Raw genomic sequence first — 25,022 nt, 5'->3', positions numbered from 1 at the left:
TGTTTGCGTATTAAGCAGTATTTATGCTTTTGACATTCTTTATGCACTTGTAACCGGTAATTGTATACCCTGTCTTCCTGTTTCCTCTCAGAGGCTATATTAGATTTAATTATTATGGTATAGGGTGGGTTATTTAGATTATTTGTATCATTACGATTACTGAGGTTGCAGTGTAGCAGGATTTCTATTTGGCTTTACTTTTATCTTATATATATATATATATGTACTTTCCTTGTATGAAGACCAACCAACCAGATTTTGATAACCGATGTAACAACCTGATTCACTCTCTAATAATTCCAGTTGTGGGGATCTCTTAGTTTATCTTTCTCTGTCTCCCTCTTTGATGTGAATATATCTGCCGTTTACCTCGAGGTGGTAAAGTAGGGTGCAGTTTTCTTAGCCAATGTTCTTGCCTGCTTTTTCTGCACTTTTTATACCCACTCCTCACTTATTTTTCAGGTGCTGTTCTTAAGCCTCAGATGTATGATGAATCTCCCTTCACTTTTAATTATAGTTTACACACTCTATTTTCTCTAATAATATTTGATTTGAGTTTATGATCTACCAGGGGGACTATTCACCCAGTCAGAAGAAAGACAACATAATAGATTTCAACTTAAAGGAACTTAAAGGAACTAAATCAATTATCATGCAGTGAGCAGTGTTTACTCTATATCTATACCTCTGTAAATATTTACCCAGCCTTCAATTCTTCATAGCTAAGGTGTACATAGCAGATTATTTTATTTTATTATATATGTTACCTGAATCATTAGGTGTATGTATGATGTCTTCACAAGTACACTAGTGTATCCTATTAAAGTCTCTCTGTGGATTTATCTCACTGGACAAAGTGATAATAAACATTTGAATGACATACTGAATAAGAGAGAGCTCTACTGAATAATAGTGATTGCACTCATTTTTCTATTGAGCTGGAGAAATAGGAGCATTTTGTTGCCACGCACGTGTCGGTGGGAAAATTTGTATTGAGTTTCATTTTATTTTCACTAGGCTTCTAGGCAAAAAAGAATAGGCCAAAATATGACAAATAATATAGGGCACTAGACAACAGCACAGCCTTCAAATTTTACAAAGATGTAATCATAACCCTTTTTGACAAAGTAGAGATTATTTTATGATGGCGTGACTGAACATATTGACAATGTAGATACTAATGATAGGCCCAACATATAAACAGGGAAAACACATGACTAAAGTGTTGAAAAATAGATTAGTAATAAAATGTAGCTATATACTACTACTCAATGCTTTCTTTGACATGTATTCATTGCCAAAATCATTCAAAAAGACACTAATTCCACCTGGAGGGTATTCATATCTGATGTCAACTTACAAGAAGATTGAGATTTGCATGGATAGAATTTGTAGAACAAATTAAAATAAATAAATACAAACATATTTAAAATGTAAAAAAACAAGATAATATTTTATGTTTGGTAATTTATTAACAATAATTTAACACCACATTGGACTGAAACATATTTTAAACCAATATGTACTCATTAAATATTGACTAGAACAATCGTAGAAGTGTAGGTTGAAAAATAAATGCCAAAGTACATAAAGTACAACCTTTAACACACCTTTTTATGCAATTCTTTTATGCTTCAGCTGCACAATCGTTTTGGTGCAGTACACAAATGTTTGGACAATCCGGTTCATAGACAAGCCATTGTGGTGTTTTTAAACTAAATGAAGATGATAATTCTATGATGACGACCCCCACATAAGAAAATTTAATAGATGTGATTATTGCTGCAAGTTTCACACACCCATCTAGATTCAAACCTGTAACATATAGCGGCCAATTTATTAGTCTGTTCTTTAAAGCAGCAATAGGGAATTTAAGATCCTATGTGAGAAAAAAACAAACATCCTCTTCAAAGAAAAAAAAATTAGCTTAGAGCTACGTACAAATAAGAAAAAAGGTGTTAAAAGTGTCGTTAGACTGTGTTGCTTATTTAGAGAATGCTGTAAATCTATTGAATGATGAAAGGTATGAAAACACGATGGAAATATGTATGAGATAATTTATTTGCCTGTTGCAAGAATGCATTTATGGGAGGTTTTATCACACAGAGAGAGAAGGCATTCACCCTATCACCAGCAAATAATATGCAAAACACTTATAATATTTAAAAAATAAACAATAATCAAAAAAGAACACTGGGGAGGTCCATTATTTCATCAATAGATTCACTGACTTTAGCAGTGTCACAAATTATAGATTTTTATCATATGTTGTGGATTTGTTATCATATGCAAATGAAATTTGTTATTTGTTTTCAATTATGATTTTGAATAGAAGGAAATGTACACACAATTGACTCATGATTGATTTGTGTTCATTAGACACAAATATTGATCATAAATTAGGCCTAGAGGAATTTATAATCCCTTATTTCAGAGAAGGCAAGTGGATGTTTTGTTACTGTTTGTAAAATGTATATTTTATCACAATTATTTTAATTTGTATGATAAATATTATCGTCCGATCAAGGGAACGACAATGGGGGACAGTTTTGCCCCTTCATATGCTAATCGTCTTATGGGTTCTTGGTAAGAAAGTCAGTTCTGGTCCAATAACCCATGGAGGGGTAGGCTGGCCTACTATCACCTTTTTGTTGATGACATTTAATTATATGACAAGGTAGTATAGAGAATGAAGTTTTACAGTTCCCCAATGATAATAAAATGGTCATGAAATTTATATCGCAGAAATGAGATGAAGTTATTGTATTTGCTTGAGGGGATTTGCTGGGAGGGTGGTCTCCAACACATATCAGAAGCCAGTGGACATGAATGGATATTTGCAAGCACCTAATGGCCATCACCCTCAATGGATCCCAAATTTTCCCCAAGGTCAATTTGTAGTAATCAGAAGAAACTGTACTTTTGTGTCTGATTATGACAGACTATGCAGTTTTTGGAGAAGGGCTATGAACCACATGTATTAATGCAGTCTTATTTATAAGAGGGATTGATTGGAAACAGCTGATATTTGGGAGGAATACGGTTGGGTTACTTCAGTATTGATGTGATCAAATTGAATAATTGAGCTATGGGATCTACTAAACATTATGAGCAGCTTGTTAGTGTTTTAACTCTTTACATGAGGAGCTGCATTCGGTGAACAAGTGTTCTTTTAAAAAAAAGGCTTTAAAATTAATGGGAAATATATAAGAGGGATGGGGCCCCAAATTTGTGACTAAATTCAGTAGTGGTTTTGAGGAAATTCCACACGTTTTTAGAAAACATTGGTGTATCCTTTGCCAAGACCCCTGGTTAAAATGAATGTTTCCAAATAACTTCAAACATTATGTATACAAAGCCACGTTTCTCAAAACCTTTGTGGCACCTGCTAAATTAAATCCATCTTAAACTAATACTAGTAAAAGTAAATGTAATACTGAACAGGACAACTTAGAAAACTGTAAATGTGGTGCACATAGGTGCACTGTATGCAGGCATTAAAGTGCGGAAATAAGGAAGTGGTTTCTTGTTTCCAATGGCTCTAGTATTACTTTGAAAAACAGATCCCTTTCAAATGTGAATAGCAATATCTCTATATCTATTCATTTAAACAATATATCAGCACTGATAGTGATAGCACTGATAGTCTTACAGGTATGGCGGTGGACCTTATTTTATCTGGCGGCATTAAGGATGATAGAGTTCGGTATTCCTTCATTTAGAGACTTTGATGCCCAAAGGTCTTAATAAGGAATTAAATGTTTAGCTTTTTGAATACTAAGGGGTATGCACATTTATAGTTATGACTTTTCCACAAGCCAAATCTTTGTATATTACATACTAAATAGAATTCTATTTTTATTGTGTTTTGTAATGAATAAATAGAGAGTGTGACACTGAGATTGAGTTGTGTAACATTCCTACAAGCTCATTAGTAATTGTTGGTTTATTATTATTATTTTTTTAACCTTGTTTATATTTATATCTTCATTTGTTAATGCTCATTTGTATTTAGTTGGCATTTTTCATTTAGTTTGTTTTATTTTATTTAGTTTATTTGTGGTAATAGAATAAAATAAATAGGATATATAGGGTGGTCTTGTCAAGTAATGGGATATGCTATATAAAGAGCTCAGTCCCAGTGAATTGATAACATCTTGAAAGTGCCCTTGTAGGGACAAAACATGCTGACCAAGTCATCATGCCAATAGAGGTGTATGCTGATTTGTGTTAAACTAATTCTGTCATATATACTGATGCTGCACTTTACTGTTGACCTGGAAATGTGCACATTATACCAAGCAAAGCAGGTTTGGCTGGGACTTTTATGTGCAATCATGTATGTGCAATTTCTTGGTGCATTTGGGAATTACTGCTGCACTTTACTGTCGACCCTAAAGAGAATGTATTCCGTGCCAGTGCTTGGCTGTGCATGCTACATTAGGACACTGTGGATTGGAACTGTTTACACTATTAAGCACTTTGGTTCTTTAATCATTCTTGTGCAGGGGTAACCGGGATAGTTAAATATCATGAGACCATTGATTTGACTGAAGATTACCGGTGTGCAATGTGGAATGATATATTGTCAAGTATTGTGGCAGTTTAATCAGGAGACCTTTGATTTGGCTGAGGATTAGCCGTCCAATGTGGAATGATATATTAAGTATTGTGGCACTTTAATTAAATTTGTGCACCATTGACCAGGACATGTTTGGGCAATATCAGAACATTAAAGTATCCAGGAACCATCCACTTAACTGTGGCCTTTTCTGCATGTATGTATAATTCTTATTTTTGAACATTTCTATGTTAGCCGTACAAGTAAATTATGACATACCAGCAATTACTCCTCAAGGGTAGTGTGAATCGTTGATTTTATTTTAGATGTGTGTATTGTTTTTAAGATCATGGAATGAAATAAAAAGTATGTCCTGTATATGAAAGAGTGTCTAGAGGTTCCTTCATGGTTAAGCATAGAAGATGAAGTAACTAATGGATTCAATGCATAGTTTGAAGATTAAGTAACTCGTTGATGCAATACATTGTTTTAGCCTTTTTTTATAATGTGATGGAATAAGAGAGAGAAATCCTTCTTTAATAAAGACGGAAATATATTAAATTGAATGGAAACTATCAACAAGATCTTATCACTTGTGGTTTGCATAGTCCTGCCAGTTTCTTTACGTCTAAAAGCAATGTGAAGAGTACCAGATTTAAATTCACTATCAAATCCGTATATCTTTTATTTTTTTTCTCAGTTTCATATGAAATTGGAAGCATTTTTGCAGTGAGTGGAGTTCCAGGTAAGCTGGGATTATTATATTCAACATGTAGCATTTCATACTATATTGTTTAAAATTGTACAACCCCAGTGAACCTTTCCTCTAAAAACAATCCTGGTATTTAAATACTTCATATGTCTGTCAATAATATTTTCTAACTGCAAAATGTGGTGTGTTACATGACCCCTCTATAGCTTACATATCACTAGGAGTGAATACCATCCTTGTCCAGTTTTTACCCAGGTCTTTGAGTGTGAAAACAAACCTGGCTTGCAGGGGAAATGCATATAGAGGGAACTCAATACATGGGGAAAAAAATCAATTCTCAACTAAGTGCTATGAAGAATGACAGAGGGCTACAGGCCGCCATCTTTGTAGGTCTTGCATAGGAAATAGAAGTTCCCTGATTTTTGCACTAAACAGTTGCAGACAGAGGGAAATTAGATATGACATCATATCCAAGGGCCATCACTATGTAATGCAGACAAAGGAGAGAGAGAATTAATTATGTGTGAACTCTGGTGCAAACATTATTATGTTGTTATGGTAATATTTATTTAGCACCAACAAATTCCGCAGCGCTTTATAGTGGGTGGACGAACAAACACGTAGTTGTAACCAGACAAGTTGGACACACAGGAACAGAGGGGTTGAGGGCCATGCTCAATGAGCTTACATGCTAGAGGGAGTGGGGGTAAAGTGACACAAAAGGTAAGGATAGTATTAGACTAATGGCAGTTGCAAGAGAGGACTCAGTCGGGAGCTATTAACAGTTTAATTGATACGCTTTTATGAAGAAGTGGGTTTTTAATGTTTTTTTTTTAAGGAGTGGAGACTTGGTGAGCATCTAACGGAGGGGGGAGATGTGAGTTCCACAGGAACGGTGCAGCCCTCGAGAAGTCTTGAAGGCGAGCATCAGAGGTGGGAGTACGGACAGAAGATAGACGTTAGTCTTCAGCAGAGTGTAAGGGCCTAGATGGGACATACTTGTGTATTAGGGATGATAGATAGGTGGGAGCAGCATTATGTAGCGATTTGAAAGCAAGAACCAGAATTTTAAATTGAGCCCTATGCTTTCTGTTGTGACCATTAAGAGGAGCAGTGCTAACAAGTGATGGGATGAGTGGGATGTTGTGTTATGCTAACTCATTGTGAAGCACATGTAATTTGCTCATATCCTGTCCCTTTGGACTGAGCATTTAAAATATTTCAGTACATTTTATGATCTGTATAGGCTTTTTTCTGACTGTGTGCTAAGCGCTAGAGGAGAATATCAATAAACCAACAATGTATAGTGGGGAAAAGGTCTAGAATTTTTACAGATATTTATTGTTTATTTAGCACAAGTAAAGTATCTGGCATTTGATATGCTGAGAAGTGATGTTTTTGGTATGCAATGTGAAAAGATACAATAAACTATAAACTAGACAGGTTTGGGCAACCGTTTTAAGAAAGGATATCAAGAAATTTAAAAAAAAAAAAAGCGGAGCTTAACATTTTTGTTAAGAAGACAGGCTAGAAAAGCTTAAATTGTTTGCTTTAGAAAATAAAGCATCTCTGAGGGGATATAATAGCCCTACAAAAATATATACAAGGGTCAATATAAACTGCTATCAAACTGACCTTCTTTTTGATCAACCGCAAAAACAAATGTGTAGAAGGAACCTAGATTACTAATGTTTGCTATTAGTTTAGTATGCATTCAGAGTTAGAGTAAAATTATATTTTAGCCTGATAATGGCACAGTGTAGTAATAAGTAGTGTTAAAAATCAACCTGAATAGATACAAAACATCACAATTGAAATCTTGGAAAATATTTATATAAAATAATTAGATTAACTTTAACATAGGTGATGTGGGGCACGTGGAAGAGATTGCCCGTATCAGGTTAACATGGGCTTCTGGAACATATTGTTTTTGTAGTAAAGCACTAATCTGGAAGATTTAGAACACGTGGTCATTTTTGTCATGCATAGTAGCCTTGATTTCGACACCTCTCCAAGACACTTTGGCAAAATCATACATTCTGGTATAGAGATATACCCTTGAAAGAGTCGACAGAGAAGGAAGTATGAAACACATTGGATTAGAAAGAAGACTGTAGAATTATTAGAGTTTTATGTTACATTTTAAACTGTAGTAGCACTGATTGAAAGTGCTTGTGAAAGTGTGAGTTTTTAGTCATTTTACTTCTCAATAAATGTTAACATGTATTATCTTTGATGTTTTGAGATGATTGGTCTATGCATCTGGAAATACTTGCAATACCATGTGAAAGAATATCTTGTGAATACGCAATCTGTTATTCATCTAGTGAGTTGTATTTATACTATGTGTGTTAAGGATCTACATATTACACTTAAGTATATTACACTATGATGTGTTTTCTTAGTTTCATGTCTCCTTGTATTTCATTTTTTGAATTTGCGAAAAGAGAACTGCAGTGTCACCTTTCTTGCAACCACTGGGTGTTTTTATAGCTTCTATCATTTTTATGTTGTCTAGAATTAAATGTAATTATATATGTTTTTATATGCAGTTACATGTATATGTACATATATCCTTCCATGGACTTGTAAGGTTAAACATCTAGAGATAAACAACATAGTGTCTATTCACTAAATAACACCGTTATATATAGGTAACTATTTATAAAGGCGTGTGTGTGTGTATATATATATATATATATATATATATATATATATATAAACACATACACACACACATTAAATATATATATATATATATATATATATATATATATATATATATATATAAAATTAACTGTTAGCTTGGATATTTTAGACAAAAGTTTGCAATTTTGTTTTTTAATTCACAACAATTCAGTGTTCAGTGGTTTAAACTTTTGGTTTAAATATAATTGTATTCTCTGTTACAGAAGACCACCTTTATAAAATGGCAAAAGTATCGTTATGGAGCTGTGTTTCCAAAATGCCACCTGAACAGTTTGAAAAGGTGTATCATGAATTCCCACGTAATATGAGGAGCCTTCTGGGTGAATGGTTGGAGAACCAACCCTGGTAAGTAAAACCATGGAAGCTTGTGTCTAGCTCCAATAATAGGTACATAAGTTATTTTAAATATATATTAAGAACCCCTAATATTGGTGCTAAAGACCCACATTTCTGCAATATCCCCAGTAAGGGAAGAGCACTCAAAAGAAAAAAAAAAATAAGACTACTTACAATCACCTGGCTTCAGCAAATATTTATTGGGATTTAATCCCAATATCCATTCTCTCGTATTGATTGTTGTCTATCTCATTGTCTATCTTGCTAGGCACTGTGTATAAAATTGCAACACATATTATATTTCAAATCAGTGTATTTAGGACAGCAGTCCTTAATTCTCCGAGACCAGAGCACCTAAGATCAGCACACCCAAGCATTTCCTGGTGTGAAATGACTCATATTCACATTTAAGGAAATTCACTGCTAATACAGGCGTCATTTGTAATGCTGACTGTATCTGCAAATCAAGACCTCGGCACAATATGAAAAGTACGGTATTATTATATAGTAATTATTGAGGCACCCACATCTGTTTGAAACTGCGCCATTTTTGTATTGATGGTTGGATAGATGTACGTATGAAAGGAAGGACAGACATTGCATGATCTGCTTCTCATATAGGGATAGCAGATGATATTTTCAAGGTCATACTAGAGTGGCTGACATCATCTGTGCATTATTCTCCATAATGCATAGTCAGATTGGCACCAACCAGCATCCATGACCAAAAAATAAATAAATTATGTAAAATGTGCATAAAGATAAAGTGTGTATTAAGGGAAAATAGTGTTCAGATGACATGAGATTGAGTATTGTGATTCACCATTGTACAGCGCTACGGAATTTGCTGGCGCTATATAAATAATAAAATAATAATAATTATGATGACTACACAAGCCCTTGATATATATATATATATATATATATATATATATATATATATATATATATATATATATATATATATATATATATATAAAGGATATGATCTGTGTGAACAATCATATAGCAAACTCTCCAAAATGTTTCATTTCCAATGGTGACAAATAACACTGATCATTGAGGAGTTGCATAGAACTCATGAGTCTTCCTACAAATGCAGATAATGTTTTCTTGATACGTTTGCTTTCACTTTACAAGGAGACCCTTCTGTTCAGTGTTGGTGACCTGAAAATAGGCATGATTTCTGGGGCTTCATGTCCAGCATTGCGAACCTACATTCTACACCATGCATTAATTTAAAATTCCCTTTAAAAATTGGTAATACCTTCAAAACTTAGTGTCTGTTTGTACAACTTACTGATTGTAACAAAATAAAATATTCTGTAACGCAATCTGCCAATCTTCAGATACTGTGAACAATGAATATCCGCTGACTAATCATCAAGAGAATTGCAGCCTGTGGCATCTGGAATGTAAAGAATTGCTTTTTTGTTCTACATGTTGACAGGTGTCCTTTGTGTATATTTTTTTTTTTTTTTTTTTTTAAATTCTTTATTTTTGAGTGCAGAGATGATTACAAGCTTAATCGGTGACATGTTTAGTATACAATAGTATTGCAAACAATTGGTATATATAGTCAAGAGGTGCTGCACTTTTTTTTTTTTTGTCGAGTAGGAACAAGAATTAAACAAGAAAAATTACAAGATAAAGAAGTAGTTATAGTCGTGTTGTGTAACATGCTAATTTGTATATTTTGCATACTTTATGCTTGTTTGTAATGCCTTGTAGGTTCAATCTAGCATACTATAAACTCAAACATGTGTAAGAGCCTAAGCCTGTTTTAATTGATAGAGTAATGTATGAGTAGCAACTAGGTTAGACAGGTAAGTAGTGAGTATGCCTCTGGGGACCCACTGCACAGGGAGATAAAGGTTAATGCTAACGGCACATCTACATGGTAGCTGATCTGGGTTACCCCTCTGCCCCCTCCCTCCATCAACTTGGCTAAGTGTGATAGGAGAGGTGTCCCAGTATAGTGGTAAGCCCAGCTAGTTCGGCTCTGTCTGTCTCAGGTCGCAGCACAAGTTAGTTTCTGGCTTCTTCCGATCGAGCTCTATATGGAGTCGGCATCAGAGTCCGCAGGTGTGTGTTCACCCAGAAGTCTGGCAGCGATATGAGGTTTTTCCCTCCTTGAGGCTCTCGGTTTAGGTGAGTGGTCGTTGGAGAGTCTGTGCTGGGGTGCGAGTGGGTGCTGCCGATAGTATGTCTGCAACGGTTGGTCTTTATGCTCCTTGGAGCCCGTGAGTGAGGGCAGAGGTTCTTCCATAGCCTCATTAGGGGTTCCTCATGCAGGCTGCTCAAAACTGGCTTTTTCGTGATGGCATAGATGGCGGCCATTTTAGCTTCAGAGTGCGGGAGATTAAATTGTTGCGTTCCCTTCCCCGCTGCCGCGGGCCCTCCAGTGGGGACCGGGATAACCCCCACCGGTCCAAAGGGGGGGGAACGGGACCAGGACCACATCAGAGAGCCGGTATGTGATAGCCGAGGGAGAAGGCAGGATGGCGGCCGTCCACCCCGCCTCTTCCTCGATTAGGCCGCAGACACCAAAGTCTGTTTTCGCCCTCCCGGGCTCCAAAAACTCCCGATCTCGGGGTCTGCTGCATCACCGACAGCCAAGCAGTGTTTTTGCTGTTATTTTAGATTAATTTAGGCTTAGTAGCCGCATTTTCGTCAGGTTGTGGGGCTGATTCCCTCAGGAGCCTCTCCAGCATGCGACCAGTCAGCATGGCGGTCCGGCCCCGCCCCCCCCTTTGTGTATATTTAATATGCCCCCTATTCATTTTTTGAATTTTTAATTTATACTATTTTCTTCAGGGAGTTTATCATGGAAGCAGATCAATACAGCACAGAATTAGCCAACACATTATTACAGAAACTGGCAGAGGAGCTTGATAGGCTTTCGAGGCCTGGCGGAACTGAAGGAAAATGGGCCGCTCAGTTTAGAGAAAACCTTAAGGTAAGGCTAGTGTTAGTACATTGCTAAACATTTGTAGTAATGTTATTTCAAATCCCCTTCCATTGTTGGATTCTAGACAAGGCATCAGTTCTTGTAGTATTTAAAACCTACTGTCTTGGAAAAATGTACAATATCATCCTGTAAGAAAATGTCACCTGTTCCTGTTAACCGCCCTCGATAAATGCATTGTCTTACCATGTGTCACTCCTGCATCAATTCTGATACAAGACGCTGCCATCTAATGCCCTCTAATAGTTCTAGAGTCTTGCCTCTTTTGAAAGACACTGACTCCATGATTTCATACCAGGCGCCATACAATAGGGTTTTAGGACTTACTATATTAGACCTCTTCACACTCTCTTCTGTTTTTATTGCCTTAGAGTGCCTTACTTGTGTTACTGTTTTTCTGATATTAACCCCTGGCTTGTTTCTGACTCCCTCCTAGTCTGTGTTCTTGACCTTGGCTCTTGTACTCATATTGTTATTCCTCTGGAATCCTTACCTTGACTTGCCCTAAGTTTGCTATACCTGTTTTTAGGTGTATTGATTTTGGTTCTTAGACACACCTTTTAACAGCCCAAACACCATCTCTGTTACCATTTACTATTATGCTCTGGAATCTGTAGACTTCAAAAAAGAAAGGTAGTCAGATAGGCAATTCATAAATCTTCTCCTATAGCAATGAATAGTTTAACCCCTTAAGGACCAAACTTCTGGAATAAAAGGGAATCATGACATATCACACATGCCATGTGTCCTTCAGGGGTTAAAACCAATACTTACTATAAAAGAAGCAAAATCATTGCATACAGCTGTGCTCAAAACTTTGCATGCCCTTGGAGAATTCGTAATATTTGTACAATTATTAAAGAAAACATGAGTTAGCAGGCAAAACACTTTTATTTCTTATGGGACTCATATTCAGCTGTATGTTATAACAGAGTGGCACAATCATAAAACAAAACATAGCAACAAAGAAAAAAAAAATGAAACTACTCCTGTTCTAAAGTCTGCATACGTTTAGTTTTTAATACTGTGTATTGCCCCCTTTAGCATCAATGACAGCATGCAGTCTTTTGTAATAGTTGTCTATGAGGCTCCTAATTTTTACAGGTAGTATTCGTCTTGGCAAAATGCCTCCAGCTCTTGCAAAGTCTTAGGTCATCTTGCATGAACCACACGTTTGAGATCTCCCCAGAGTGACTTGGCGATATTAAAGTCATGAGACTGTGATGGGAACTCCAGAACCTTCACCTTTTCTACTGTAACCATTGGAGGATAAACTTGACCTTGTGCTTACTGTCATTGTCATGCTGGAAAGTCCAAGAGCATCCCACGTGCAGCCTTAATGCAGAAGAATGCAAATTGTCTGCCAGTATTTTCTGATAACATGCTGCATTCATCATGCCATCAATTTTCACAAATTATCAGTGAGCCACCACCATGCTTCACAGTGGGGATAGTATTTGGTATTATTTTCACTATAGGCCTTGTTGAATCCTCTCCAAACATAGAACTTATGATTGTGACCGTAAAGCTTTATTTTGATCTTGTCACTCCAAATTACAGTGTGCCAGAAGCAGTGAGGCATTTCAAGGTGTTGTCGGGCATATTGTAACCAGGCTTTTTTGTGGCATTGGTGCAGTAGAGGCTTCTTTCTGGCAACTCGACCATGCAGCTCATTTTTGTTCAAGTATCGTCGTATTGTGCTCCTTGTAACAGCCACACCGTCTTTTTTCATAGCATCTTGTGTTTCTCCTGTGGTTACCTGTGGGATTCCTGATTTTTCCACTTCTTAATAAGTGATTGAACAGTGAACAGTGTTCTTAATAAGTGATTGAACATATATTTTATATAATTTTCCATCTTTATTAAGTTCAATTAAAAAAAAAATATAGAGATAAAAAGATGTCGCTAAAAACAATTAAAATATCTCAAATAAAACCAGTGCAGCATCCAAGAAAATCACCAAAGTGTATAGTCACTAAAAAACACTTACATATAGAAATAGAAAAGGAATATGGTGATTGCGCACACAGTAGATCCAGATCTTTAATGCTATCAACATGTGTTGGAGGAGGTGTATGATGAAAATAATATCCAAACACATGTTGATAGCATTAAAGATCTGGATAGACCCCAGTTATTAAACTATGAAAAGAAGGAACAGAGTAACCAGGGTAAACAAATCCCACTCATTTTTAATTACTGCAGTAACATTGGCGCAATAAAAAGAATTGTAAATAAAAAATATTTTATACTTCTTTTTTCTTTTAAGTATGTGAAACGACAGTGTGTCCCTTCCCTAACTCGGCAAGATTTGTTTCAGCCAGAGTTGAAACACTGACACTATGCAAGACAGATTTCAGAAAATGGTATGTGACAAAAGTTAAAGGCAGAACAATTTGGAAAGAAAGTTATTAGCAAATATGAAAGAGGATATAGGTGCAAAGTTTAATAGTAAAATAGCTGAAATGGAACATTCTTATTTTGACAATAATAAAGCACATCTATTAAAATTATATACATGTCTAAAACACTCCAAGTCTGCCTTATATTCTATCAATTGGTTCTTTTTCTTAATAAACCATTTCCATCTTTTTTTTTTTTTAGCAAATATCCCTGCAGAATCCAATGAAACTAGTGGAGATTTTTCGAAATGTATTGGAAGGGGAAAAGATGGTGGTTATGAACCAGGTAAGAGACAATGTTTTATGTAGAAAATGTTATCGTTTTGAATAGTTGAAAATATTATAAACACAAAATATTTCAAAGCTGCAGTGGCTGCAACTTCCCCAGGACTCAAATTGTTGTGTGAGCCCATTGGGGACCCTCACAACCCAGCATTGTGGCCAATTGAGTGAACAGCACCAGTGAAAGCTGAGGGCTCTTTGCCTGTCATGCAGGACCCCTGGATGTAACTATCTAGCTGTGCCAAACAGCATGTAACCATTGATCGGACTCTGTACTCACTTCTATTCTGGTACAGAAGAAATGTATACAACAAAATATAGAGTTACAATCTCATTTCTCCCATCTCTACACATATGATCTTGCCATAAAAAAAGAGAATGTCATGCAGAGCCGGTTAAGTGTTGCAACATGCTTGACATGGCTATAGCACTATCTGCAGGTACAGCTAGTTTAAAGGAACATGTAGATAACAGGTGGGGCTAAAGATATGGAGAGTCTGGGAAGAGAGAAATAGGGAGAGACAATATGAGATTGAGATGACAATATGGAGAGACAGTTGGTTGGAAGAAAAATTAGATGAGACAGGTGGGGGGAATAATATAGAGACTCGGATAGGAGGCAGAAAATGGAGACACAGGTGGGGAGAAATGAGGAGAGACAGGAGGTATGAGAAGGAATAAAAGAGTGGAGGGATGTGGATTAGTTTAGGATCTTTGTTTTGGCTACAACTGCTCTATGGAAGGGGGACATAATATTTCTTGCCCTGGGACCTAGGTGCTTTAGTTCTGCCAATACATTACTAAAACAGAAATCAGTATGTTAACTAATAAGAGTGATCATATTATTTGTTTAATCCTTTTAAGTGAACCTGTAGTGCTATTTTTGTAACTCTATATAAATTATCCCGAAATATATTATATACATCTTGTATTACAAATATTAATGATGTATTCAATGGAAAATTTGGAGCATGTACCCCTGCTCCAGAGCTGCCATTTCCTCATCTACTATTCATGTAACACCCATCTCTGGTATGCCCAAACTCTGCCTGCTCTCTTATTGCATTTGCCCTGCTCAAGTACACTTGCACAAGCAGATCAAGCCCCCTGTGTGACACCAACATGCTGACTTAATTACCAGCAAGCTACAATCTGCACAACGTGAATTCCTATACTCCCTAGCCAGTACCAGCAGTGTAGGGATTTTCCATAGCAACCGCAGCATCGGCTAGTGGTTGCTATGCTTGGAAGAACATAAGGATCTCCTGTGGGGAAGATCATTTCTGGTCTCCCTTGTCAGTCAAATCGTTGGCATAGACGGCTATGCCAAAGAATCGACTGAGAATTTGGAGAAAGAGATATTTTGAATTTTTTTTTCCGATTTTTGTAAAGCTCTGAACAACTCTACCAATACATTTCTTCACTAATTCATAAATATGGCCCTACTTGGTCTCTCCCCTTGTCCGGCAACCTCCTCATGTCTGCCGCTCTTCCAAATAAACACTCATATAGGGTAGTACAGCCAATGTAGTATGAATAAAACTTGATATTAGGATTAGTCACATCTCACTCTCATTTTCTTGAGCCTGTATATTGGCTCAGGTTAATCAGCCCTGAAGTGATGATAATTTTCTACATGCAACACACCCTTTTTGATTTGTTTTAAATTGACTTTTATGGTGGAATTGGGTGATTGATTTCATATTGGGAATTGGCTGCACTTGAAACATATATGGCTCCACTGCATATTGCACATTTTTTTGTATATGGGGCAATACATGCCTGACACCTGGAAATACAGGATTATCTGCCTACGGCACCACTCAATGCACTCCAAACACTCAGACAACATTATACAACACGTTACAGTTTCAAAGAAACAATCACCCAAAATTAAATGTTTCAATCCACCACTGTAGCCTACAGGAAACCCCAAAGAGTAATGTGATATGAACGTCATCACAATAGGCTGCCAGATTATATTACATGGGAAAAACATTCCCTTCATCACCATACAATTAATTAATTAAAACATCTGGCAAATGTGTTCTTTAAATTATACAGAGAGCACGGACATAGCCAAATACTACTGAAGTAACACAGTACAGGGATAAGAATCCACATGTAACTTACGTTACTTTTACCTTCTATTAACTTGTGGTAACCATTCATATTCACATGTGCAGTGATTTCTGGGAAATGGACAGCTCTTCCATTGAATTCTATGGAAGAACTGAGATTGGTTGAAAGATATAGCAATTCTTGGCTTGAAAAAAAATATTTTCCCGGAGAACAATATAAAGTACTGTTACCTTGTGTGCTCATTGTGATATTAGAATTACTCATATGTTAACAGAGGCTGTAAGGAAAAAAGATGTGCAGATTGACAACTAAATTTAAATAACCTGCCACCATACATAGCAGAGCAAAAGATGTACATACCTGATAGCTTACAAGCAAATGTGTCTTGAGTAATGATATTCTTGACAAGACAAATACTTAACCCCTTAAACCTGTTCTTCCAGCACAACATGCATATTCCTGCTAACTTCCAGTTTGTATAGTTAAACAATGCTTAACCCCTAAACGACCGATGCTAGTCTTCTGTGCATGTGTGACTGCGGCTATTTTTGCAATGTGTTTGTTCCACTGTTCTTTCCCAATTTCTAATTAAAGGAACACTCAAAGCGCAGTAGTCACTACAGCTTCCAGTAGTGTTTATGGTTCCGGGGTGCCCCAGAGTGATCATTTGAAGCTCTCAGCCAATGAGCTAAGCTTTTTATGCACAGAATTAACACTACCAGCTGCAAACTCTCGTTCTGGGTTGGCTTATTATACTGTAGTTACACATTCAGAAGCAAAGTGCTTTAACTCTATGTATGCAGAGTTTCACTGTGAAATACTGCACGCATAGACTCCAAGCACCATTAACCTTTCAAAGCACTAAAGTGGTCAAGGTGCAGGGAGTAATCCTTTAAGTGTTATAACAGTGTACATTTACATAGTCTTAATTTTTAGGTATGAACAACAAACTATACAAATAATTGCTCTTTTATTGCCTAGTTTTGTGATAACCATGTGTCCCATTTATACAATGATGCTGAAATGTTTACAAGCAAAAAAAAAACCAAAAACATGGTAGTGGAAGGGTTAAGTAACAGCAAACATATTCCAAAATGGAATGTTCCACTTGTTTAAAGAATGTATTCTTACCACAGGGCATTTTCTGCTGGCATAAGGTCTTTAACAAGGTAATCCTTTAAATAATGCAATTAGCTTTTTAGTTGTTTAGACAACCCAAAAGAAAAGTATTTGTCTGTAGAGAATGTAACCATTTAAGAATGGACTTCGATGATGAAAAGGTGAATTTTAGGATCAACTCTTCTAATCTAGAGTTTCCTCAACTCAACAATTTACGTGTAAGTGAAGTTTTTGTGTAAGTGTATTTGAACAGGCCTTCGTCACTTTTTGCTTCTTTCATATTCAATTGTTAATTATTGATACATATCACTATTCTTTAATAGAAAGGTGCTGCAGAAAATGTTATCACTACTAAATGTTAATTATAATAATGTATTTTACAAGTTGGTGATCAGTCTACTGGAATGCACTGTGTAGCTGACAGACCGGCATACACTGTGAACATCTGGAGTTTATGCCATCATTTTGTTCCCCTGGGGCTCCCTCTGGAATACACAATATTTTTCCCAGGCTTTGACACACAAATATGCAGCTTCATGTTTAACTGATGTGTTCTGCCATTCGTGTTGCGTCTCTCCTAAAATTGTTTGTTTTTGTTATTTTTGGAAGCGCCTGGAATGTCCGTGAAATATTCTTTTAACAGAGTTCATTCATATACATGTAGTCAAAAGACAACATAAACACATTGCAAGCAGTATAATGTGTTGTAAAACTAATTTTAGATTAATGAAATAGTAATTGCAAAAACCTTTAGTGTTTTAAAGTGACACTGTGGGCTCCAGCATAACTTAAAGGAACACACCTAATGCCTACAGCACTTTAGCAGGCGAATATGCATTATGTGTGAAAGGTGTGTCCTCTTTTTTTTTTTCATTTTAGAAATTGAAACTGAGGGAACTCTTCCTCTTCCCTGTCCCCTCAGTAATATTTTTTAAACCACCTCCCTCCACCTTTACTTCCCTATCCCCTTCCCTTCACCGGAGTGATGTAAATAAAACTTGTTTTAAAAACACCAGTTACCGTTTTGGTTGGTGGGGACCTATGGAATAATGACAATAGGCAACCTACACTTCTTGTTGGTCTGCTAAATTGTTGCATCCAATTTTAAAGTTTGTATCCCCAGGGATAGATACACATTTTGCAACTGGGGAAAACCGATACATTTGTGCAACATACAATTGATATGTATAATACTTAGCAGCCTACCATCTTCAGCAAGCGGCCCTTTACTGTCTCTGTCTCTATTTGTGTATACTTTATTTAATTCCATTTTCTTCTTGTTTGTTTGTTTTTTACTTTTTGATTACACATGGGTTGTTTATTTTCTAGGCTTCTGAGAAATAGAAGTTGAGTTTTAATTCCCATTCTCAATTAAGACATTAAATATCTCTTACAAAAAGAGGGGGCAATAGCATAAGAAAATGTTAGCACACCTTGTACTGTCGAAAGCTAAAGGGGCATTCCACTGCCCAGAAACAACAAAAAATAATGTTTAGTACATATACCCCAAATGAAAACATGCATGGCTTTAATTAGGCATTTTTCATTAGGGGTATATCTAAATTTGGCCTGCAAAAGGTGCTGATCTCTTGTCTGAAGCCTTTGCAGACTGTCAGATAAACTACAGACAGGTAGTTATGTCCTTATTATATGTCTCCTTGGGTGCCCTCTCTTACTAATGCAGGATGCTTTGTAGTTCAGATCATTCAGTACTGTCAGTGGCTGAACTGTGTGCATTCGTTTAATAAGGAAATATTTTTCTGGAGTGAGGGGGCGTAACCATGCAAAACGAATGGGTCCAAAACCAAATTAAAAGTTGTATCACTTTATATATCCCTTGGATGAGCTCTTGTGAATAGGGAGGTATGTCGATGCCACTGCTCATCATATCCCACGCTACATATCTATGCAAACTTGATAAAGACCTGGTAGGGTTGAAACGTTACTGCTTTTGCCCCAATACAGCTGCTATTTTTGTTATCCCGGAGTCCCTGAACCGTTATTTATTCTACATAACTATGCAAGTCATGCTAGTAGCCAATCTTGCCTTTAACTCCTCTTTCACATTCTACTTCCTAAGATTACCAGCTCTTTAGAACAAAGTTATAATGTTACACTATATTTTCCTCTGGTTTGATTCCTCCCCCCCTACCCTATCTTTGTGTACTCACCTGATTCAAGTACTGGTCTCACTCAGCGTAGGGTCAGCGCTCAGCCTTCTCCAACGGCATGGAATGGGTGGGCTAATGCATCACTGCGATTGATAGCCACTAGAAGCAGTCGTAGTCCTGCAAAGTAATCATTGCAGTTTCTACAAAAACTCCAATGATTTACATTGCAGGACAAAGAGGGACAGGGACACTGCACCCAGACTACTTCAATAAGCTGAAGTGGTCTGGGTGCCTATAGTGTCATTGCTAATGGGGTGATCGTTATTCATAAGCGCTTTTGGGCAGTTAATTTTCAACCACAGCAACATTCTTACATTTTATTAATAGTACTGGTATTTAAAAAGTGCTAACATTTTCCACAGCACTGTACAAAGAGGGAATATAGACAGTACAGTATTGACGAAGCTATACAAAAGGAATGGAGCGGAGATCTTGCATCATATAAGAATGATAAGATGGCACAATAACCATTGAGCAGAACCATAGGGATATGGGACATCACATAACCTTGTCTGCAATTGCTAACTTTCATCCAGGTGTACCTTGTTTTTCTTTCTTTTTTGCACAAGGTGTATCACATTGTTTCATGGAAGGTCTGGTACACTCTCTCATATCAAAACACACTATTGACCGGTAGAGAGGCTGGATGAGAAATTTACTTGGGAAAGTTTCTTGACTTAAAGGGAAACTATAGTCACCTAAACAACTTTAGCTGAATGAAGCAGTTTTAGTGTAAATATCATGCCTCTCAGGTTTTACTGCTCAATTCACTGCAATTTAGGAGTTAAATCATTTTGTTTCTGTTTATGCAGCTCTTGCCACACCTCCCCTGGCTATGAATGACACAGCCTGTGTGAAAAAAAACTGGTTTCACTTTCAATCGGATGTAATTTACCTTAAACAATTGTATCTCTTGCTCTGTCAATTGAACTTTAATCACAAACAAGAGACTCTTACAGGGTCTAGCAAGCTATTAACATAGCAGGGGATAATAAAATATAAATTAAACAGAACTTGCAATAAAGGAACGATCAACTTTAGATGACTCTTTACAGGAAGTGTTTAGGAAGGCTGTGCAAGTCAAATGCAGGGAGGTGTGACTAGGGTTCACAAACAAAGTGATTTAACTCCTAAATGGCAGATAATTGAGCAGTGAGGCTGCAGGGGCATGTTCTATACACCAAAACTGCTTCATTAAGCTAAAGTTGTTTTGGTGACTATAGTGTCCCTTTAATATTTACAACATTAGTCTAGAATAGATCTTCTGAACTCCTATTCTGCTGCAAAGCTAAAATATATACAGATAATTACACCTCCTAGACCAGAATAGTTCCTCAATTACAACATCTACTGACTCATTTTGACTTTTGTAATATTCCAACCAGTTTCTTTTCTACATTAGTTATAGTTAGGAATGACCTGTATGATCATCAGAACACAATAAACCCTAATTCTGGCTGGTGGTGATGGTAGGGGCTACCCTTCTGCCACTGAAAGACTGTAGCTTTATTTACCCTGGCATAGAAAGAGACATAGGAGTTTGCAGGCCTCAAATGGATTTGTTACAATGACAATATATGACCAGAGATGGAGCAATTAAAGTGAAAGAATGGTCACCAATATAACTTTATTGCATTTGATAGATTTTGGCCTCATTAATATGCTGTATTTTTTTGCATGCTCAAATCTTTATAGTTCTTGCAAAAAACAAAAAACAAAAAAAAATGTTTTGCAGAATGCTGCACCATACATCTGAATCCTTAGCCATACATCAAATGCATTGAAGTTGTTTTTGTCTCAAACACGGGTAGCTTACCATCTGCAATGTTATTAGCTTAAATAGTAACCATCCCTAAACCTGACAAAGCCCCCGAGACATGCACATTTTTTTGACCTATATCATTTCTCAACACAGATGCAAAAATTTATGCCAAAATCCTCGCTAACAGGCTCAGCTCGCTACTGCCACACCTAATAAATGATGACAAGGTCTAGACAAAACCTTCAAATTATCTTTGATAATGAATGAACTTGAGGGTCCAGTCTAGGGGGTCTTTTAATAGCTCTTGACACGGAAAAAGCATTTAACCACCTTGGCTGGACCTTCCTCCAACAGGTGTTATATTGCTATGGGTTCTCTCCACCAATAATACGTAAAATATTTGCACTCTACTCCTGCCCCACAGCACAAGTCGCACAAGCTGGTTTTCTGTCACACCCATTCCAGGTCACTAATGGTACGTGTCAGCGATGCCCCCTTTCACATCTTCTCTATTTGCTTGCCCTGGAACCATTACTTTATTTGATTAGATTTCACTCTAAAATACATGGTGTGCAGTTTCATAATCAACAAATATGGATTAGCAAGTTTGCTGACGATGTATTACTCTATATTACCAATCCTCAAGAGTCTCTGCCCACTATTCTCCAATTGATGCAAGAATATGGAAAGGTCTCGTTCTACTCTCTTAACACTGCAAAAACCCAAGCTATGGATATCGGTATCACCTCCACCCTGTTAAATGTTTTGACACGCACATACCAGTTTGAGGTCAGACCACATTAAATACTTAGGGCTCTCTATCACCAAGAACCCCACTGCCCTATACTCAGCTAAGTATACCAAGGTTTGGAATACATGCCACCAACTGCTACAAAAATAGTCACCTTTGTTTCTCTTGGACAGAATGCACTGTGGCATTTAAAATGTCTATTCTCCCTAGACTACTATATTTATTCCGTACACTACAAATAACCATACCTTTGCCTACTTTATATATACAAATGGATCTTCTGGAATTCATATGGAAAAACGTTAGGCCCCTGAGTAGGGACAAAACTACTACAAGCTCTCCTGAGGAGAGGAGGCTTGACTTTACCTTATGTACTTACCTACTATTAAGCAATTATATTGACCACAGCTATACCTCATATTGTTGAATTACAATACAATGGGTGCTCTTGGGGGAAACAAAAATTGCTTCTCAAACCTCATGATCTCACCCATTTGTTGTGGTTGCCCACACAACGCAGACACTTATTGCGCTATCTTCCTGCCCAGACCCAATGACTTTTGCAAGTATGGGACAAATTTAAGAATAAGCTGACTAGCATGTTAGGTGTTTCCCTAGTGACCCCCATTACAGCTTTCCTGTACTGCATCCTTACATTTAACGCTGTACCTTGGCATGATAAGGAAGCCACACATCTATATCACCTCTTAGGATGGTACTTTATTGGATTTCCCCACGCTGGCTTCTAAATATGACCTGCCTAAGACATCACTATATTCTTATATACAAATGAGGTCGTACTTGTCTAGGAATCAAAAACAGGGTGTTCAGTACCAGGTCTCTACGACCCGCATCTCAGATTGGGAAAAGCTATGGATTACCGCAAAACTACCCAAACAATGTAAACAGATCTCTATGTGTTATAAATCAATATTGGATTATCTGCCCTACTCAGCTTCTAAATACGCCAAACAATGAGAGGCGGATCTCCAATGCTCGCTATCGTCACAACAATGAGATCGCATGTTCTCGGCTCCAATGGGACTGATTAAATCCTCCACATACCTAGAGCAACAACATAAAGTGCTCTACAGATGGTACTTAGTGCCAACCAGGTTACATAAGATTTACCCGCAAACCTCTTTGACCTGTTGGAGATGTGGAAGCCGAGAGGTCTCCATGTACCACATATGGTGGCAAAGTGCACCTATTTATGCTTCTGGAAAAGTAACAGACCGCTATATGCTATTTTTTACTGGTTACTTACCTATTACTGCACCTATCCACCGCTACCCATAAAAAAAACCTAATAATACAGATTATACTAATGGCACCACACCAGGTAGCGAGGGCATGGAAGTCTGAATATCTGCCTAAAATACAACGTATTTTTGAAAACTCATATCAATCAACCTTTCCTTTATCTCAAGCCTCCAGTGAGGCATGGCTACTCTGGAACACATGGAGATCTGTAACTTGAAGATCTGTACTCTAAAGATATGTAGCATAGGTATTTGTAGCCTGAGTATCTATAGAGTAAAGCAGCACTCTGCGCCTCAACACTGTACACCTACAAGATAACCATGCATCACAATTAATATGTTGTCATAGTGATGTAGATTAATTTAGAAATAAACAAATATGTTTAAATGACTATCTGTTCCTGTCCAAATCTGAGATGATTAAATTGCGTATACGCAGAAGTAAGTTCACACTGACACACGGAGTTCAGGTTAAAAGCACTTAGAGAAAAGGTAATGGCATCTGGTAAAAAACAGGCTTGCAAGCCCTTATAAGAGCAAAATTACATCATCATTGAATATCAAGATTACAGTAAATAAACATCATTAATTGGATTAAGTGTTAAGTGGTTATTTAAATGCCCTCCCATCTGTATTAGTAATTGGCTTAGGGATTTGAGTGACTAGTGGGGCATCCTCCCATCATGGGATGTCGTAATTTCTGACAAGGATTCAGTCGCCATTGCTCTTTAGCACGAGGCTCTCTCGATGGGAGGGGGAATCTGGCAGCTAGCCATTTTGAGTACTTGGCATCGTTTTTGGGTAGTTAGTGATGTCAGACTCGTGGTCAGATTCAGTGTTCTTTTTTATGAAAAGAACATTTCATTAGAGCAGCTTCTCATGGCCTTGGCTATACTTTGTTGCATGTTACAGGAGCTCAATAATTCCGGGGTTAGTCATATCCTTCTAGAAAATACAGTCTCTATTCATCATTCTAAATGCTGTTAGGAAAATCTGTCATGTAATGTAGTTAAAAATGGAGTTAGTACAAAAATTCAATACAGGATCAATAAAGGTTTTTAATAATTCTACATCAATAGTATGCACTCTACGTTGGTTTCCACTATACGACACCCTAATGGTGACAGACTGAGTATCATCTCACATGGAAGCAGGTTAACAATTGGAACTACCTCTGTACGGCTGTACGTAATCATTTGCATTATACTCTTGTACTTGTGTTGTCAATGCTGCATTCTAATGTACACAATTGATCCTTACCTACCCCCTACCCTCTCTTTTTTCTGTACCCTCCCTGACTAAAATATTTGAAAACTGAATTAAAAAAAAATTCAAATGAAAAACAAAAAAATTGTATTTGTACCCGGAGTGCCCCTTTAAACATGTGTGCAGAATAAGACATTAAATAAATGTCACTGTAACTCTATATAAACTCTTCTTCCAAACTCTACATTATTAAAGGTGATGCATTATACATGCTGATTTTTTTTTTTTTTAAAACAGGTAGTGCATTACACATGATGATTTTTTTCAAACACTTATATTTTCTGAGTCACAGCTAATCACCTCCATTAGTGCCATAATATCCACACTGATGGGGAAGCTTTCTGCCCCTGTCATCCCTTGACATACAACCCACATATGATATTGTCGTTAATTTGTATGTAATTATTTTTATATCTTTTCAATGTTGTTCAAATGCGATTGAAATTAACAAACAGGGCAACATATGATGCAGGTGTCATTCAGGCTAATGGATGTTGTATAGTATGTGTATGACTAATGGGTGCCATGTGATGGCCAGGTGCATGTTCTTCATTTACCTGGGAAAGAAATGGCAGACACATGCACTATGGAAAGAAGGCAGGCCACCAGAGGTGGTGTCATGCTGTGCCAATGTTCTGC

The 25,022-nt window shown here is 37.0% G+C and overlaps 1 protein-coding gene across 3 annotated transcripts in view; it reads left to right on the top strand.

Moving 5' to 3' along the window:
* The window catches only part of STAT6 (signal transducer and activator of transcription 6), a 230,140-nt gene that overhangs the window by 59,286 nt on the left and 145,832 nt on the right, over window positions 1-25,022 (top strand). Inside the window, exons 2-5 of one of the 3 annotated variants that reach the window (XM_063427268.1) lie at window positions 5,262-5,306; window positions 8,189-8,327; window positions 11,136-11,277; window positions 13,891-13,974. In XM_063427268.1, the coding sequence (XP_063283338.1) occupies window positions 8,203-8,327; window positions 11,136-11,277; window positions 13,891-13,974 (351 nt within the window). In that variant the 5' untranslated portion in view covers window positions 5,262-5,306; window positions 8,189-8,202. Of the gene's footprint in view, window positions 1-5,261; window positions 5,307-8,185; window positions 8,328-11,135; window positions 11,278-13,890; window positions 13,975-25,022 lie in introns of all 3 variants that reach the window. The other 2 variants (XM_063427260.1, XM_063427273.1) reach the window with 2 other exon arrangements.

Source organism: Pelobates fuscus, chromosome 1, assembly GCF_036172605.1.
Source record: "Pelobates fuscus isolate aPelFus1 chromosome 1, aPelFus1.pri, whole genome shotgun sequence".
In the NCBI taxonomy this organism is placed as follows: domain Eukaryota; kingdom Metazoa; phylum Chordata; class Amphibia; order Anura; family Pelobatidae; genus Pelobates; species Pelobates fuscus.
This window is presented reverse-complemented; position numbering and strand designations above follow the sequence as displayed.